General features: G+C 43.5%; 1 protein-coding gene across 1 annotated transcript in view; it reads left to right on the top strand.

Annotated features, from left to right (window-relative positions):
- The window catches only part of Hephl1 (hephaestin like 1), a 57,827-nt gene extending 44,303 nt beyond the window's left edge, over nucleotides 1-13,524 (top strand). The window contains exons 14-20 of the mRNA XM_038323346.1: nucleotides 188-328; nucleotides 4,551-4,657; nucleotides 5,768-5,990; nucleotides 6,828-6,967; nucleotides 12,491-12,653; nucleotides 13,157-13,228; nucleotides 13,322-13,524. Coding sequence (XP_038179274.1) covers nucleotides 188-328; nucleotides 4,551-4,657; nucleotides 5,768-5,990; nucleotides 6,828-6,967; nucleotides 12,491-12,653; nucleotides 13,157-13,228; nucleotides 13,322-13,524 — 1,049 coding nt within the window. The remainder of the gene's footprint in view (nucleotides 1-187; nucleotides 329-4,550; nucleotides 4,658-5,767; nucleotides 5,991-6,827; nucleotides 6,968-12,490; nucleotides 12,654-13,156; nucleotides 13,229-13,321) is intronic.
- Nucleotides 13,525-17,581: the final 4,057 nt, after the last annotated feature.

The raw sequence follows: 17,581 nt of genomic DNA, 5'->3' as shown, positions 1-17,581 counted from the left end.
GCCATTTAATAGTCCTGTGGGAGCAGTTCTAGTGAACCCATTCTGCAAAAGAGAAAGTTGAGATTCTGATTACATGATTCACCCAAGGCCTTCAGTTCAGGGAAGGAGGAAGAATTTGAACTCAGGTTGGCCCCACTGCTAAGCATGACATAGTATTTGTGATGTCCTGGCTGTGTTTTGCTTTTAGGCCCAATGATCCATGCTGAGGTGGGGGACTCCATCCTCATCATCTTTAAGAACAAAGCCAGTCGGCCCTACTCCATCACAGCCCAGGGTGTGGAGGACTCGGATAGTGGGAAACGTCTCGAAGTGCCTGTTACACAGCCGGGTAAGTCACACGCAAGGTCTGCTGCATCCTGATGAGGTAGGTCACCGAGATCTCCTCTTCTGGTCTCCGAGGGTCTTGAATGACGCCCTAGTTGTGTCTCAGTCACAGCCTAGTCCCTAGGGTATGGGCTCTTCATATGTCCAATGGGAACACCAATGGCGAACCCACTGAGCGGTACCTTGGGTCAGAGATCATTTTCAACATTTGAAACAGAAAAGAAACAACAAAACACCCATAATCCATCCTAACAGCAATCCCACAATGCAGACACCATTTTGTCAGTTCAGAAGTCATTAGTCATAGTGTCCATTGCTGTCTTATCTGTTACTAAAACAAGGAAAGAAAATGCACTTTCAATTAAACTATAACATGTTCCAAATTTGAAGACGCATCCTATCCGAGTATGTTAAAATGGGAGCGTTTTACCTTTACAACTCATGAGATATTCGTGGCTATGTCCATTTAACCAACAATGAAGGTACAGAATAGCAAATAACTAGACCAGGCCCTGGGTGAATGACCGTGACAGCTCTGTTTGTTTGACTCCAGGACCTGACCCCTTCACCACACATTTCTCTGAAGTGACCAAGATGAGCTGAGGGGAGAGAAGGGAGACACAACGAACCATTTTAGTAGGAACATAGATTATAAAAAGTTCTAAATGGTGGAGAATTTTTTGAAATATTCACATGAAGGTTTATGTATGGTCAAAAATATTCAACTGCTTTGAGTGCATGCTAAGGAATACATCCACCGGGTGGTGTGGTGAGAATATGGTGGTTTTAAAGAAATAGTAAAATTGTCTCCAGAAGTGGCTGTACACTGTTCCCACCTTGGATGAGAGGGCCTTCTTGTCCCATATCCTTACCAGAATTTTCTGTCTTAACCTTTGGTTATTCCAACAGGTACATGGTGGTATGGACTCACTGCTTTAGCTGGTAGTGCCTCAATGGCTTATGATTTTCATTATCTTTTCATTACATGCTTGCCCTTTGCATGCCTTCCTTGGTGAGGTGTCTGTTGAGTCTGACCTGAGCTTAGTCCCTGGAACTCATGTGAAAATTAGATGCAGTGGTTTGTGTCTGTTATCCCTGCTCTCAGTGTATCCCTGCACACTCCGTGTGCGTTTGTTATCCCTGCACTCCATGTGCATCATTATCCCGGCACTCCGTGTGCGTCTGTTATCCCCGCACTCCGTGTGCATATGTTATCCCCGCACTCCGTGTGCATCTGTTATCCCGGCACTCCGTGTGCCTTTGTTATCCCCGCACTCAATGTGCATATGTTATCCCCGCACTCCGTGTGCATCTGTTATCCCTGCACTCCATGTGCATCTGTTATCCCTGCACTCCGTGTGCGTCTGTTATCCCCGCACTCCTACAGTGAGATGGGAGGCAGATGCAAGAGAATCAGTGAGAAGCTATAGGCCAAGCAGCCTCAAGTATGTCCCACAGCAGAGACAGCAAGAGCCCCAGCCTCAATAAAGGGGGAGGCAAGAGCTGAGTCCTGAAAGTTGTCTTCTGACCAATGTGTGCCATGATACACACCACCTGTACTCACACACATTGTCACGTACATATACACACACATACAGCAGTAACAAATACATTTTTAAAACTGAAAAGTAAGCAGCAACTCTCAATTATTTTCTTTTGAAATCGAGCCATTGTGTTTGTTACTGTTTGTTGCCACTAGAAAAGGAAGGGCTTATTTGGGCTTGCAGTTCCAGAGGGAAAAGCTCCATAAAGTCAGAGGAGGCTTCAGGCATCTGGAATGGGAAGTTGAGAATTCACACTTCAAACACAAGTGACAGAGCAAGCTAAAAGTGGGGCGAGACTATGAACTCTGGAAGCCTACTCCCAGAGATGTCCTTCTCAGCAAGACCCACCTCCTGAAGGGTCCATAACTCCCAAGACAGTCTTACCAATTGGGAACAAGGTGGAAGACAGACTACCACAGCCATGCATCAAACATTTACCGAAACCCTTTCCATTGCCACTGGGTAAACAACAGATTAGTCCCAGTTAAAGAGCACCTGCAGCCACTTGCCCTTCTGAAGCCAAATCCAGCTCTTTGTCTAGTCCCTCACAAGGCAAAGGACTTCAAAGAGACGGTGGAAATCACACGGAAGCTGTGTCCCTGCCACCGTTACAGCGGAGGGAAAGGGAGCTCCATGAAGACATCACTTCTGTTTTGCTCTGTATACACACACTAAGGCAACGGTTCGGTTCGTTGTTCTGATCAGATGGGACCGGGGTGTAGATAGTCCAAGGAGCTCATGATTTAGAACACGCTTCCAGCTGAATCTTCTGCAATGTGGCTACCATGCCAGTTAATATGAATATATTGACTCAGGGCAAGATCCTGGGTCAGCCCCAGTGACGTATAGATATGGCGCCTACTCATAGTGGGTGTGTACACTTGTTTTTAGAGCATAAAGAAGTCAGCTGGGTGTGGTGGTGTGTGCTTACGAGTACTCAGGAGGGTCAGGTGAGAGTCCTCGAGGCTGGGGCTAGCTTAGTCTGTCAGCAACAGTGGGAGATGAGGCCTGTTGACCTCTTACCCCTGATGAGACACTGTTGCTTACGCAGCTCAAGGAGGAGTCCTTCCCAGAAGCCTCCGTGTGGGTGTAGCAGGCATCAGCATGAAGCAAAATTAGAGTTTTTTAAGAAGAGGGCCACACACACCCAAGGGGTTGGGGTGGGCTTCTCAGGAGATAGACTCACAATGAAGTATCTTAGACATTGCCGAGGGGTTGGGCTGGGCTTCTCGGGAGATAGGATCACACTGAAGTATCTTAGCCCTCACTGTGCACATGGTTTTGTAGCCGCTGATGTCACGTTGTTCAAATGTTGTAATTTACAACCAGGTTCAAAGATTAAGCAAAGTTTAAAGATTCAGTTTACAGTGATCCTGCTTACTCAGTTCTCTCACTGTAGAGAACTTCCTCTCAGTTTGTAGATGAAACCGAAAGGTGGTGTGTGGTTTATGAGGGGTACTGATAAGGACATTCAAAGATCATGGAGTTTAAGACATCCTTAAGCCTGTCTCCTTAGCTGGTCGCTCTCTTGTTTGAGCTATCTTCCAGAAAACGGAGTATGGATTCTGCCAAGCCGGCCTACACAGTGGGTTTTGTTGTTCATACATGAAACCATGGGACTGAGGGGCTTTGTTCCCTTCTCTGTCCCGTTTCCTGCTGCTTTGTTTTTACTCGGTGCTACACAGGGAGACTTTGTTTCAGAAAACAAAAACACAAACAAAAAAATTAATGTTTATTAACCACCCAGAGTGTGAAACACTACCTCCATGTATTTAATTACATAATTTCAATTAATCCTTTAAAAAAATCTCAAAATATGGAGACTAACCTAGTATACTGATAAGGAGACTGTAAGTCAGTGAAATTAAGTAGTTTGTCGAATATCAGTTAAACAGAAAGCCCTAGTCAGATGTGCAGTGCATGCTAAGCAGTTGAGAAGCCAATGCAAGAGGATGGTGAGTTTGAGGACATCCCAGGTTATATGGCAAGACTCTGCCACTCTCCAAAGACTCTGGTGAAGAAACTTAAGGAAGAAAGAGTTCCAGGTTACAGTTCCTGTCAAGTCAGGGTAGCAGGGATGTGAGGTTGTGGGTCATATCTCATCAGTGGTCGGGAAACAGAGAGATGGATGCTAGTTTTCAGCTTGCCCCCTTTCTATTCTGTCTAGGATCCCATCCATGGGACAGGGCCATCTCAGTTAATCAAATCAAGATTTTTCATCCCAGATAAGCTCAACGGTTACCCTGACCTGGGTAACTTGTTATCTAGATCATAAAGAAAACACAGGGTCTAACTAGATCAGGTGCCGTAGGTGCGCCCGCACTGTCTCCTAGGTGACTGGAGAGCCTCTCAAGCTGGCAATCAGGGTTAATCATCACTGTATCAGTGGCAAAGATGGGGACCCTGGAGGACAAAGTGTGCCAAAGTCAAGCAGGATGAACAGGGGAGTGCGAAATACATCTTTACATCCTGAATGTTGGTCGACAATAGAAATAGCAAACCTAAGGGAAACCACAGAGATGCTCTACCAGTTCGAGACGATGGGAATCAGGTGTGAATGACGTTAGTAAGAACATGTCTGGCAAGTGAGAAATTATCTCCACTCACTAGAGCGTATAAAGGTCTGAGTGTAGTTCTTCAAGTAAATCTAATAGCCAATTTCAATCTTCTCTTTAATGTCAGGAGAAATAAAAACTTACAGATGGAATGTCCCCAAGAGATCGGGTCCTGGACCCTCTGATCCTAATTGTATCCCATGGGTATACTATTCAACAGCAAACTTTGTGAAGGTAAGGTGGAGAGAGGAACTGGGCTGGTTGCAAGGTTGAAGCCACTCCCATTCTGTGGGCACATGTAAAAGGGGCATGACATAGAACAGGGTCTCAAACAATAGTCCACTGGCCAAATCCAGCTGTATCTACCCAGCAGTACCACACCCATGGGTGTAACATAGGCAGTATGACCCACAAAGCAAAAAAAAAAAAATACTTAGTATATAATGCTTTATAACTATTTTAAGTTTTCTAACTGCTGGTATAGAAATATACAAATGAAATATTATTTAATTTCTAAGCATAGAACCTCCAAGTTAATTTGAATCTCATGAGAATATGCTAGTTTGGAAGGAAACAAGTGTCCCACAATAGATTTTGTTTTTGATTCTGGAAGGTGTGAAATATTTTTCTTTTAATTACATTTATGCATGTGTGCATAAACACATGTGCATGGCACAGCACATACGTAAAGGTCAGAGCACAGCAAAGAAGTAGATTCCCTACTTCTACTTTGTGGGTCCCAGGGATAAAGCTTGGGTCATTAGGTTTGGTGGCAGGTCTTTCCTGGTTGAGCCATCTCTCAGGCTGCTCATATTAGAAGAATGGTTGGGGTTCAGGGACAGAAGCACACCCCATGATTAACTAAAACTGCAGAATCTTTGGATCATAAATAGTCTGAGAATTAAAAAGCAAAGATTCGATGACGACTTTGAGTTATGAACCTGTTGTATGTAAAACTGCGGTAGTGTTTAATCAAATGACATAAACCAGACCCCAAACCAGGGTCATATCCTATGCAAAATGTAATCGTTGTTAAAGTTGGGCGTTCTCTTCCCCTTCTGTGCTCTCAGCAGCACCTTAGATATTAGGAATTAATGTCTTGGAGTTCAGGAGATCAGCACACAGTTCATTTGGAAGTGTATTTGTACATGAGCAGCACGGGAAACTTATTTGTTGATTCAATTATGCATCTCAAATATATTGAGTACTTGTGCTATGCAAATTCCAGCTGGCGGTGGACTGAGTCAGGACAAAAGAGCAGGTGGTGTCCATGCTACAAGGGTGGTGGGTGGCAAGGATGTCACATTTAATTGCTCATCAACGTTGGTCATTTTATCCTTCCAGGATACATACAGTGGCTTGATGGGGCCTCTCATCACATGCCGAGAAGGGGTACTGAATGAGAAGGGAAGAAGAAGTGACGTGGACTACGAGTTTGCTCTCTTGTTCCTGGTGTTTGATGAGAATGAATCGTGGTATCTGGATGACAATATTAAGAAGTATCTCAACAAAGATCCACGAGATTTCAGGCGCACCGATGATTTTGAAGAGAGCAACAAGATGCACGGTATGCGAGGGTATGCGAGTGTTTAAAGAGAGACTGCTGCTGAGACGCCATTGTTGAGACCCAGGCCCCTCCTCTGAACCCGCTCTCCTCCAGGGACACCTGCACAAGCCCTCTGAAACCCTTTCAGGAGTGAACCAGCCTCACCACTGAGGCTCTGTGCCTTTTGTTTAGTCTTAACTGCCTCTGAGACTGGAAGCTGTGAAGAAGTCACTTTTTTAAAGATCAAATTGTCGCTTATTGATAATAAGTTTAAATCTGAATCCATCGCAGCTTCTGTGTGGTCAAAATTAAGGATTTGGATTAATTCTCTGGTACATGAAATGTCACTCACAAATTTTATCTCATGTAAGTGTGTTACTGAACTGGGTGCCACTTAAAGAAGTTCGCTTTTTGATAGTTTGGGCAGGAGTGACGTGTGTGCATTATATATATTTATACATATATGTTTTGCACACACATGTATGTACTAGTTTCTTTGTGGCTTGGTTCACTCATGTATAGTATGGGAGAAATCTAAATCTGGCTCCTCACCAACACTCTTGCAGTTGGCTTCCCGAAGAGGCCTGTGCAGTAAACGACAAGCACCATGTTACTTGCGATGCAATTCTGAAAGAAAAACTGAGATGTTTCTTTCCCATATCCCTATATGCAAAGATTTCGTGGTTATCTGAGTTCTGGATCTAGAACGGTGGGGTCATTGACAAGTGAGGGAGGCCGGCTCCTGCCTGTCTGGCAGATAAAAATACGAATAGCCTAGACCTTGAACCATTTCTACCATTGGGGTGAAGGGCACCTGTCCTCCACTAACCTGAGGGTATCTTATTTTCATCTTCTTAGCCATTAATGGCAAGATATTTGGAAACCTTCCTGGTCTCATAATGACAGAAGACACAATGACTAACTGGTATTTGCTGGGAATAGGAAGCGAAGTGGACATACACACCATCCATTACCATGCAGAGAGCTTTCTGTTCAAGGTAAGTATCGGGGAAGTGTTCGGGGGAGACTGCAGGAACAGTTAGGGCATTTCTGAGAGGAAGGGGGTTAGGCCAAGAAGGACTCATTAGAGAATAGAACAGAGTGGCTACACACTTCTCCTGGTGTGTTTCTTAATGTTTATGTCTATATCATTTCTCGTAAACCACCAACCTCTCTGAGTTTCAGATGAGAGTTTTGCCATCAGTGGTCTGGCCATAATTGTGAGCAACGTGGAGTCCACTGTGTATGGACTCCCATGTGTTTGGGGCTTTCCCTGGTCCTCCTCTTCCTGTGCCTTCCAGTCCCTTCTCTTCTCTTCCCCTGGTCTTTCCTTTCCCATTCCTTTCCCATCCCTTCCATTCTCTTCCTTTTCCTCCCCTCCTCTCTCATTCCTTCTCCTCCTCTCCTTATTTCTTTCCCTTCCCTGCCATCTCTACTTCTTGTTCTTCTTGACCAGTTAATAAAACAGCCCTGTCTAGTAAGGGAGATCTTTTGAGCTCCAGATTGGGCAGCTTCATCTTGACTTTTGTCTGAGATCTGGGATTCACCGCGTGTGACCTTCTGCCATGTGAGCAATGCTGGCTGCATGGTAGAATCACCTTTGGAGCTGTTTAAAGAACATGCCTCACCCCAGACCTGATGAATCAATGTTTAGGGATAAAGTCTAAACATCTCAGGTTCTGGTGCTTCCTACAAGAGGCAATATAACCAAATCTGATACACGAGGCAACAGAACCAGCCCAATGCTAGTGAACAGGAATCAGCAATAATCTACTGAAATGTCTGTGTTTCAGAGCAGTCAGGTGTTGTCAACAGTGATTAGAGTGTCACAGATTAAAGCGTTTTCAGAAAGTTCATTTTTCAATACACATTTTAAATGTTAAGTAAAAAATCATAACATTATAAAAAGCTCATCTATACATTATGTATGTTTAAAACGAAGATTTAATTCACATTGCATAAAATTCCACTTACTGTAAGATTCTTGTTTTTTTTTTTTTTTGTTGTTGTTGTTAGCACAGTGGTCTAGCCAGCAATTAAAGCAGAGAATTCCCATCACGCCCACCCCTCTCCACTCCACTACCCTTGTAGGTTGCTTCGTACCCAGGCTGAACATTTGGCTAACACCATTCTATTTCTGTCTCTGCTATGATCTGAATGTGCTTCCCCCAAATCACATGTTGGAGACTTGATCCCAAGTCCCATCTGTGTGGGCAGGTGGGGCCTGATGGCCGGCGATCAGTTTTAGGCTGGAATTCTCATGAATAGAGAGGTGCTGGTCATGTTGCCGAGGCTGCAGACTTGAGTTGCTGCTCTCTGCATTGTGTCCTTGTGCCGTTAGCCACAGGACAGTGCAGCAAGGAAGCACCTACCAGGTCAGGCCTCTTCATCGTGGGCTCCCAGCCTCCCAAACTGCAACAAGAGATCCTTCTTCCTGGGCCTTCCAGATGGCCCATCAAGCAAAAGTGCTTGTCCTGCTAGGCTGATGACCTGAGCTTGGCCCTCAGGATCCACAGTGTGAGGAGAGAACCGAGCCCTAAGAGCGGTCTTCAGACCTCCACACATGTATTACGACATTCTTATGAACATACATGCACGCACACACACACACAGATGTTAACATCTAAAATGAAATTAAAATAATAAATTTCACAGACTATATCTGTAGTAATATTTCATTTGTATTTTAATTAATAAAGCTTGCCTGAAGATCAGAGAGTAAAACAGCTGCACTGGTCAGCCTCACAGACCAGGCAGTAGTGACACACACCTTTAATCCTGGTAGCCACACTAGTTTGCCATAGAAACTGGGCAGTAGTGGTATAGGCCTTTAATTCCAGCTCTAAGAGGAATATAAAATGGGAGGAGACAGCACTCAGTCTCATTCTGAGATTCCTGGAGGCAGGATCACCATATTAGCCTGAAGTAGAGGTAAGAACCAATGGCTGGCTGTTTTGTTTTTCTGACCTTCAGGTTGAACTCCGATATTTGTCTCTGGGTTTTATTAATAATGCTACACATATCTCTTGTGTAGAAGCCAAGCAACTTGCAGTAGTATCTCACATCTGCCTGTTTTGTTAGCACAGGTGCTGGGTCTCATGCATGTGACAACTTTGTTTCACAGAGTTGCAGTCCATCATGAGGACACAGTGCCATGTATTAATTTTCCCGATGAAACCATGAAAGGGTCTCCAAGGAGAGTCAAAGTCACTATAAATAGATGCACACATTTATGCATGAATCCAAGTCTTTATTTCCTAGAAAAAATGTGCTGAGTTGCTAAACCATGTGGTAAATGTGGAGTTGGAATTTTCTTTGGGCCACCAACCAGCTCCCAAATAAAGACATGGAGACTTACTAATTATGAATGCTCAGCCTACCTTAGGTTTGTCCCACATGTTTAACTTAATTTAACATGTTTCTCTTCATCTGCGTTCTGCCTTGGGGCTTTTTACTTTTGTTTTTTTATGTATGTCCCACTTTGTTGATTTCTCCATGTCTGGCTGGGTCCTGGTATCTCCTTTTCTTTCTTCCTGGAGCCTAAATTCCTCTTCCTACTTAGTCTCCCTGCCCAGAAGTTCTGCCTATACCTCCTCCCTCACCATTGGCCATTCAGGTTTTTATTAGACCAATCAGGTGCCTTAGGCAGTCAAGGTAAAACAGCAACACATATCTACATTGTTAAATCCAATACATTTTTGCATAATTAAACAGCTATTCTGCAACATAAACAAATGCAACACATCTTTACATAATTAAATATTCTGCAACATTTCCCCCTTTTGTCTAAATAAAAAGAAATGTTTTGCTTTAACACAGTAAAACTATATGCAATAAGAACAATTATCAAATAAGAATTACATTTAGCAAATTCTGAGAAAGTCCTCCATTATCTATCCTATCTTGGTGAGTCCAAAGTTATGTACCAAATTTACTTCCTATCCTAACTTGTATTGCTCATCTAATATTATCTTTTTAGACCTTAAAACATTTTCTTAGATAAACAATTTAAGCTTTTATGCTTTTCAATCTAATAAACTTTACATCTCTTATATAAGTTTCTTTTCTGAATTTGGTAACATGGAAAACTATATGTAGTCTTCAACTCCATCAGAGACAAAAGAATGATATAATATTACCTGAGTAAACAAGAAATGCAGAGCAAGCAATTTCTTAAACTATAGAAATTATGGACGCAGCTGGTTGACTGGAGATTCTTTGACATCCGTCATTCTTTTATGAAGTAGATTGTTGCTGCCAGGAGCAGATGTATCTCTCTATCATGAAAAGCCTTAGATTATTAAACATCATAAATTATATAGATCTCTGAAGCATTTGAAGATCAGCTATTTATGTAAAAAATATCTATTTAACCTTAAAAATATGACTAACATGACTACAGGTTTGGTGTATAGATGACTAACTACTATTCTGCATTTTTAATTGTCCTAAACAGTTTATAATAATGGCTTTTAAGGACTAGAATGTTACATTACATTTTTAAATAAGTTACATAGGTATAATACCTTAAATAAGAGTAGAAACATATATGGTATAACAAAAATAATCTTAAATTTGTACATATATATATATATCCATACCAATGTAAAATATTTGACATAAATAGTTGCTTTTTATTTTATATTCCTGTATCCCCACTGAAGGATGACAAATATCCATAAACCACCAAGTGACCAAATACCACCTACCCCTCCTCTTGGGAATATGGGTGTTGCATACTCTAGACTGCTTCCTGTTATCTGGGAATGATGGCATCTCCAGGGAACCCTGAGAAAACTGAGGAAATGGTCAAGTCCTAAGAAAACTAGCTATAACATTTGTTGTCCAGTCTTTGTGTAATGGGAAAGTACAAGTCTTATGTGAAGTCCTTACTAGAATAGTCTGTGAGGCTGGACCATCTCAGCTGGTAGCCTTGAGGAATCATCAACAGAGACACTCTGAGAGGCCGGATCACCTGAGCCACCCAGTTTCATGTTCCTCTTACTCTGAAAACACACAAACTTTCAAAGATAACATAAATGTCTTTATTAACACAAGTATGAACTGTGCATTGTACACAAGACAGTCAAAGATTTTTTTATGTTAACTTTATAAGTTTGTCATATGTAATAATAAGTCATGAGGATTCTGTACCCAACAAGGCTTACCATGTCTTATCCTGTCTTAGAGCTCTATGTCTTAGAGATTCTATGTCAAGAGATCAGCATATACATCACCTATATTGTAGATTTTCTAGGTTTATTTCTTAATGTCTATAGCAATATTTTCAGGAGGTCTCCTCCAATCAAATCTGGTCTCTATTAATCTAAAAAAAAATCCATAGCCTTTTATTTCTTGTGGAAACAAAAGCACAACCTCTCCCCCAATGCAACATATTTTCTGAATTCCATTTTAAAGTTAAGACATCCATGAAATATCTAGGCTGCTTTAATTCAACAGTTTCTTTTACAATCCAGTGTCTCTCAAAAGTTGTCTGATCAGCATTCAAAAAATTCAAGGTCAACAAAACACCATATAGGATCCAGAGGCCTTGTGTATTTTCTATCTTTATATAGCTTATTCTTTTTTATATATTACTTTATTCTTTATTTAAAGACTTTAGATAATTATTTTAAAACTATTTCTTCCTAAGATTGTCTGTACCCATTTTCTTTTCTTTCTTAAGCACCCATGAACAGTGTAACCCGTTTGAAGGTCCTTTTGGTCTGGACCTGTTTTACTGTATATTTGTAACATTCTCTGATCTCATGAGCCAAGCCTTAAACTACTAAGCAGCATCTAGGCCCTCCTCCCTATGACTCTAGTGGTTGGCTCTGCCCTCCCTTTGGGTCCTTGAGAGCTGAGCCTTAAGCCCATGGGTTTGGTTTAACTGGGAGCCTTGTTTAATTGGGAGCTGCTCTAGGAAGTAGGTGCTCACACTATGGCACATGTTTTTATTTAGCTTGCTGTTTCTACCTAGTGCCCTAGCTGCTCAAGTGCTCTGCTGCACAGCAATGCCTCTTAAATGAGCCATATCTGTTTGTTTGTTTGTTTTTTCAGTTTTCTCAGGCCCTATGTGAAATCCGGGCCCCATGTTGGGTGCCATAAGTGTATGGTTTTTTTTTTTTGTAAGACTCTGTCCAACTGTTCTAGATGAGGTGTCAAGGTTTTTCCTTCCCCAGGGAAACACACTAGAGTGCTCATGCCCCTGGTTACACCTGTGCTTTGAGTGCTGTTCCTGTGTCATTTTTTTTTCTGGGTCAGTTTGCTCTGTACTGACCTTGTTTTATACTGAGGTGTTAAGGCCATTGTGGATGGTCATCACTGCAAGCTTATCAAACAGATCTGTTAAGAAAAAACCAGTTTCACCTTTCTTCATCTCTATTGTGCTCTGCTCCTGCTTTCTTGACTTTCGCCATTTTTTATTCCTTCCTTCTACTTACTGAGTTTCTTCACTCTTCTTTTTCTTATTACCATGCTGAACAAAAGAAGCCACAGGCCATGTCTTTTGATGTTTGCAGATAGATAATTTCTACCGAGAAGATGTGTATGATCTCTTTCCTGGGACATTTCAAACCATTGAGCTGTTTGCTGATCACCCAGGGACATGGCTGCTGCATTGCCATGTATCTGACCACATTCATGCTGGCATGGAGACCACCTACACTGTCCTCAGGAACATAGGTACTGTCTGTCAGTGATGCCAGTTCATGGCACCAATCCTCCCATAGACCTGGAAAAACAGGAGGCATGAGGAAAAACAGTGACAGACCCCAAGCGGCTCAGAGTCAAGTAAGAAAGACAAATAAGTGAATGGGTAATCACATGGAGAAAGATATGCAGAAACAGAGTGCAGAGCACAGGGTCCAGAGGCAGGAGGAGGAGGCAGAGGAAGAGGGCATGTTTGATAGTCTGGGACATGAGCCAAAGCATAAGATGCTGTAATCTAAAGAGGGATCTCAATGGATGAGCAGACACTCAGAAAGTGGAGAGGGTGGTACTTAATACTGGTGTTAAACAGTCCAGTAGGCATTCAAGAAAGACGACAGAAATGGGGTGGGGGTAAAGCCCTGACTGGTCAAAAGACATGACTTTCATGTATCATGAAAAGGATCTCTATTTACAAACATTTATACATACACACATATATGTATGTATGTATGCATGTATGTATGTATTTTGTCCAGACAACAGGACTCCATATTCTACCAAGTCCCCTTCTGGAGCAGGATCCCATGCAGTCACAGTGCCCTCCAAAGGTAAGGACACCTTCTCCAAACCCTATGTGAGTATCCCAGTGTCTGACTCCTCGTGGGAGGCAAGTACCCAAGCCTCGCTTCCTTCTCTCACAGAACAACCTGGCAAGGAAGACCTCTATTTCTTTGGCAAGAATCTGCGTCCAAGAGGAGCCAAGGCAGCCCTGGTCATCCTCTTCATCCTGGGACTCCTCCTTCTGGTCGCCACTGTGATTCTCTCCCTCAGACTCCGCTCTGCGAGAAGGCAGACGGCTTACAGGGAAGTCCAGTCCTGTGCACTCCCCACAGATGCTCTCTGAATGCTCTGGCCTTCTCGGCAGAGAGCGGTCAGGCTCTGTGACTGGCCGCACAGTGGCCAGCAGGGACACTGGACCAATGCATTGTTCACCAGGGAACTTCGACACTGTATCCTAGATCAGGCCTCTGAGCCTCTGGAATGCCATCTAAAGCAATGTGCTTTTATTTATTTATTTATTTTAACGTCTGTGAATGATTCTCAGGTAGAAAATACATGAAAAAGGAGAATGCACTGGCTTGAGAAGTGTCAGCCACCAGTCTGTTTTGTGCACAACTCACTCCGGGACGCGGGGGTGGGGGTACCCTCTGAGAGATACTTTCATGGCTTTAAACTGAATGGTGCTTCCTCAGCTAGTCACCAAGGTTTCTAGATGGGAAGCTCCTAGGGGGTACGAGAGAGCCTCAGACATCTGTATGTCTAGAATCACACTGACATGTGAAATCATCCCCTCAGCTGTTCCAGGGTGAACAACTTTCGGAAGAGTTGGTGGGGAATGTCCAAGTCAGTATGAGCTGATGGGAATGGACCACATGAGTCTCTCTGGGGCTTCCAGTAGCTCTCCAGGCCTTCCCCCCCTTGATGCAGAGAGCCTGTGTATTGTCTGTGATACAAGCCAAAGTTATATGGTTATTTATTTCATTGCTGCTGTTTTTAATTCAACCTGTAGGAATACTTGAACATTTACAATTCACTTCATGCTACATTTTTACCATGTGTCTCCATGACTTCGTCTGTTTTCAAAACTCAACTAGTGAGTGGGTTCTTATTTCAGGATGAGGGAGGGCTACAACCAGTGAAGGAGCAGGTGTGGCTTCTTCACTGTAAGCCAGAGACTCCCTGTCAGGGCTTGAACCCTCAGTCTGACTTTTCATTCATTTGTTGGGCATTTTTCCACATCTCCATTTTCTGTGAAAGTTACAGTTTCATCATGTGAGGGACGGCAGGAGGCATACATCAATGCAACTGACTGGCTGGGAAAATCTCTTAAAACCCTGTATTCCATGCTTGTTAAAGACATAGCCTTGAGAGGACGGAGGGCGGCCAGAAAGGGGTGTCCTGGTGGTTTTTAAACCACTAGATCAGGTTTTGAAACAAGGATTCCAGCTGCCACGACTGACGCAATCAGGAAACAATGAACAAAAGCATGGAGTGCGGGACACGGTGCGTCCTCTCCTAGGGACAGAGAGGTTACACGGAAGACTGATGAAAGCAACATTGTTTATTACTAGACTGGGAATCTACCTTGGCTCAGGACAAGCTGCCCTGGGATGCCGTGGCCAGACACATGATGTTAGACCTGCCTTAGCAGTGGGTCACTTGAGTGTCCAGGTGAACGAGTAGGACCTAATAAATACTCTGGTGAAGGGATCTCTCGTGCTTTATTTTAATCTTCTTGGTGAGGGGAAATTGATAGAAACCACAGTCTCACATAAAGCCAGATGCTACTGCTAATTCTGTTTTAGTCTGCCTGAACGCCCTGTCAAAACAGGGCATCCACACGAGTTTGAATTCTGACCTGCTAACTACTGACAGTGTGATTTTGTGACTTATTCGAGTTCATGCATGGTAGGCTGAACGATTACATGAGAAGTATGGTGAGCACCTATGGCTTTCCTTTAGTAAGTCAAAAACTTGTTTAGTTGTGAAAGTCCTTTTTTTCCTTTTTCATTTTTTTAATGAAAACAAACCACAAAGTAGTTTTGTCGCACTATTTCTCTTTTTAATAAAGTTTCATATATTCTAAAATGGCAAATTTGCATTGTTTTTTTTCCATTCAGAACTAGCTGTCACTTAAAAGGTGGTTGGAACAGAACTATAGGAGCTGGAGAGGCGGCTCAGCGGTTAAGAGCACGGGCGGCTCTTCCAGAGGACCGGGGTTCAGTTCCCAACACCCACCTCGCAACTGTCTGTAACTCCGAGATCTGACACCCTCGCATAGACAGACATGCAGGCAAAACACCAATGCATATAAAATAAAAAATAAATTACAAAAGAAGAACAGAACTATATCACATATTTATCCTCTATAACTATGTCAGTTGTACCTATTAAAACGAACAAAATCATATATTACCCAATATGACTCCTCCCATGTGGTCCTTTCTGACTCTCAAACTCGCTCTCCTAGGATAATCATCATTTCTCTCACCATGGAGGAGGTGTCCTTGCTCCTGGTGGAGCCAGGGTCTCTCCACTCGGTCCTGACCTCACCTACTTTTGCTTTCTTGAAGGTTTTTATTCCCCTATTATCAGTTTTTTCTATCTACATCGTTCTATGAACTAAGTTGCCAGCCATGTCCACCATTAAAAATGGAGAACAAGGAGCAATCTTCCTTAGCTCAGAAGTCAGTGTCTCTCTTTAGCGCAGAGTATAGGGAACCGCCCACATCCGCCTCGGGTACTCTTCAGGCTACATCAAGGACTTGAAATCATCCAACCAGTAGGAAGGCCAGCCCTGCACCCCAACCAGGTGGCGTTAAGGGGACATCTGCAAGACCTTTTTCAGAGGCTTCTCCACTTTCATCTTACCTCCAGCCACGAAGGGCGACCTTCTAGTTCACTGGCTCTGCGATGCGGCTCCCCAGGCTTCCTTCCTCTGCCATTTCTATTTCTTCTCACTCTTTGGCTAGCTCCTCTCCCGACCTCTAAATGTTGGCTTCCCCCAGAACTGGACACTGGGCCCATTGTGCTCCTTTGTCTATTAATTAAATGACAACATTACTGTCCTTATTAGTGTGTGTGTGTGTGTGTGTGTGTGTGTGTGTGTGTGTGATGGCGTAGGATGGATGTGCCATGACGTGCATGCCGCGGTCAGAGGATTGCAGGTCCAGGGCTCATTGCAACAGCTCCCTGCACAATGCTATTTTCATGTCTTCCATGCGCGGTTGTCCACAGAGCTGTCTGTTGCTATGCTATTCCAGATCTAATCAGGTCACTCCCTGGTGAGTGTGCCAACGTCTTTCCATTACACTTTTAATTGCTCCAGACTCTTTACCCAGGTCTGTGAGACCCAACATGGTGGGACCCACATCCACCTCTCCAGCTTCCTGTGTTCTCTTCTGCTCAGCTTTTTATCTGCGCTGCTCCTAGGACGTCTTGCCTCGGGGCCTTTACACAGGCTCCTCTCTGTGACTTTTATTCTCTTTGCTTCCTCTAGAATCCTATTCCTCTTTCTTAGGTTTTTGTTTGTTTGTTTGTTTGGTTGGTTGGTTGTTTTTTAATTTTAGACGCGAGCTCCTCAGACTGCCTTCCCCAGTACTCCCAGCTTCTGCTGCGGCTCACCTCCGCTCTTCCGCTTTGTAGCATTAATCAGGGACATGATTACTTTGTCTGTATCTTTGGCGGCTATGGAAGCTCCCTGGAAGTGAGAACTACTGATCTGTTCTGCTTGCTGCTGCATCTGCGGAGCAGACAGCCACGCAGTCCACAGCACTTGTTCAGCAAGTATTTCTCCAAGGAGTATGTGAATATGTGCACAGCTCAGACAGCCTGGGGAGCTTGACTATTTTGACTTGAACTGTTTTCATTGCTAAAGCCCTTGTAATCAGATGCCAAGGATGTCAAGCAAGCAAACCAGAATTTTGGGAGGCTGGCTGTAAGGTCACACCCCACCTTGGGTCACTCTGCTGCCAGGGAGCGATGGGGCAGGGCAGACTTGATGTCATTTATTCCCCAAGTGCCTCTTATAGTTATCAGAAGGTGACGTCATCACAAAACAAAGGACATGAGAATCTCTCTCTCTCTCTCTCTCTCTCTCTCTCTCTCTCTCCCTCCCTCCATCACACACACACACACACACACACACACACACACACACACACACTTTCTATGGTGATTCATTATTGGAGCTAACACCTGATTCTATTGCAAGCTGACAGCACAAGGAGACTCTGAGTACAGGAGTGGGGTATATAAGAACTCCCAATCTTTTTACCACTGTTTTTGAAAATCTGAAAATGAACTAAAACCAAACTGAAATCTGGGGTTGGGAAGATGGCTCAACTGGCAAAGTGATTGCCCCACTAATATGAGGACCCGTGTTTATATCCCCAGCAGCA

Source organism: Arvicola amphibius, chromosome 3, assembly GCF_903992535.2.
Source record: "Arvicola amphibius chromosome 3, mArvAmp1.2, whole genome shotgun sequence".
NCBI lineage: Eukaryota > Metazoa > Chordata > Mammalia > Rodentia > Cricetidae > Arvicola > Arvicola amphibius.
The sequence above is the reverse complement of the archived record's forward strand: the minus strand, read 5'-3'. Positions and strand labels throughout refer to the sequence as shown.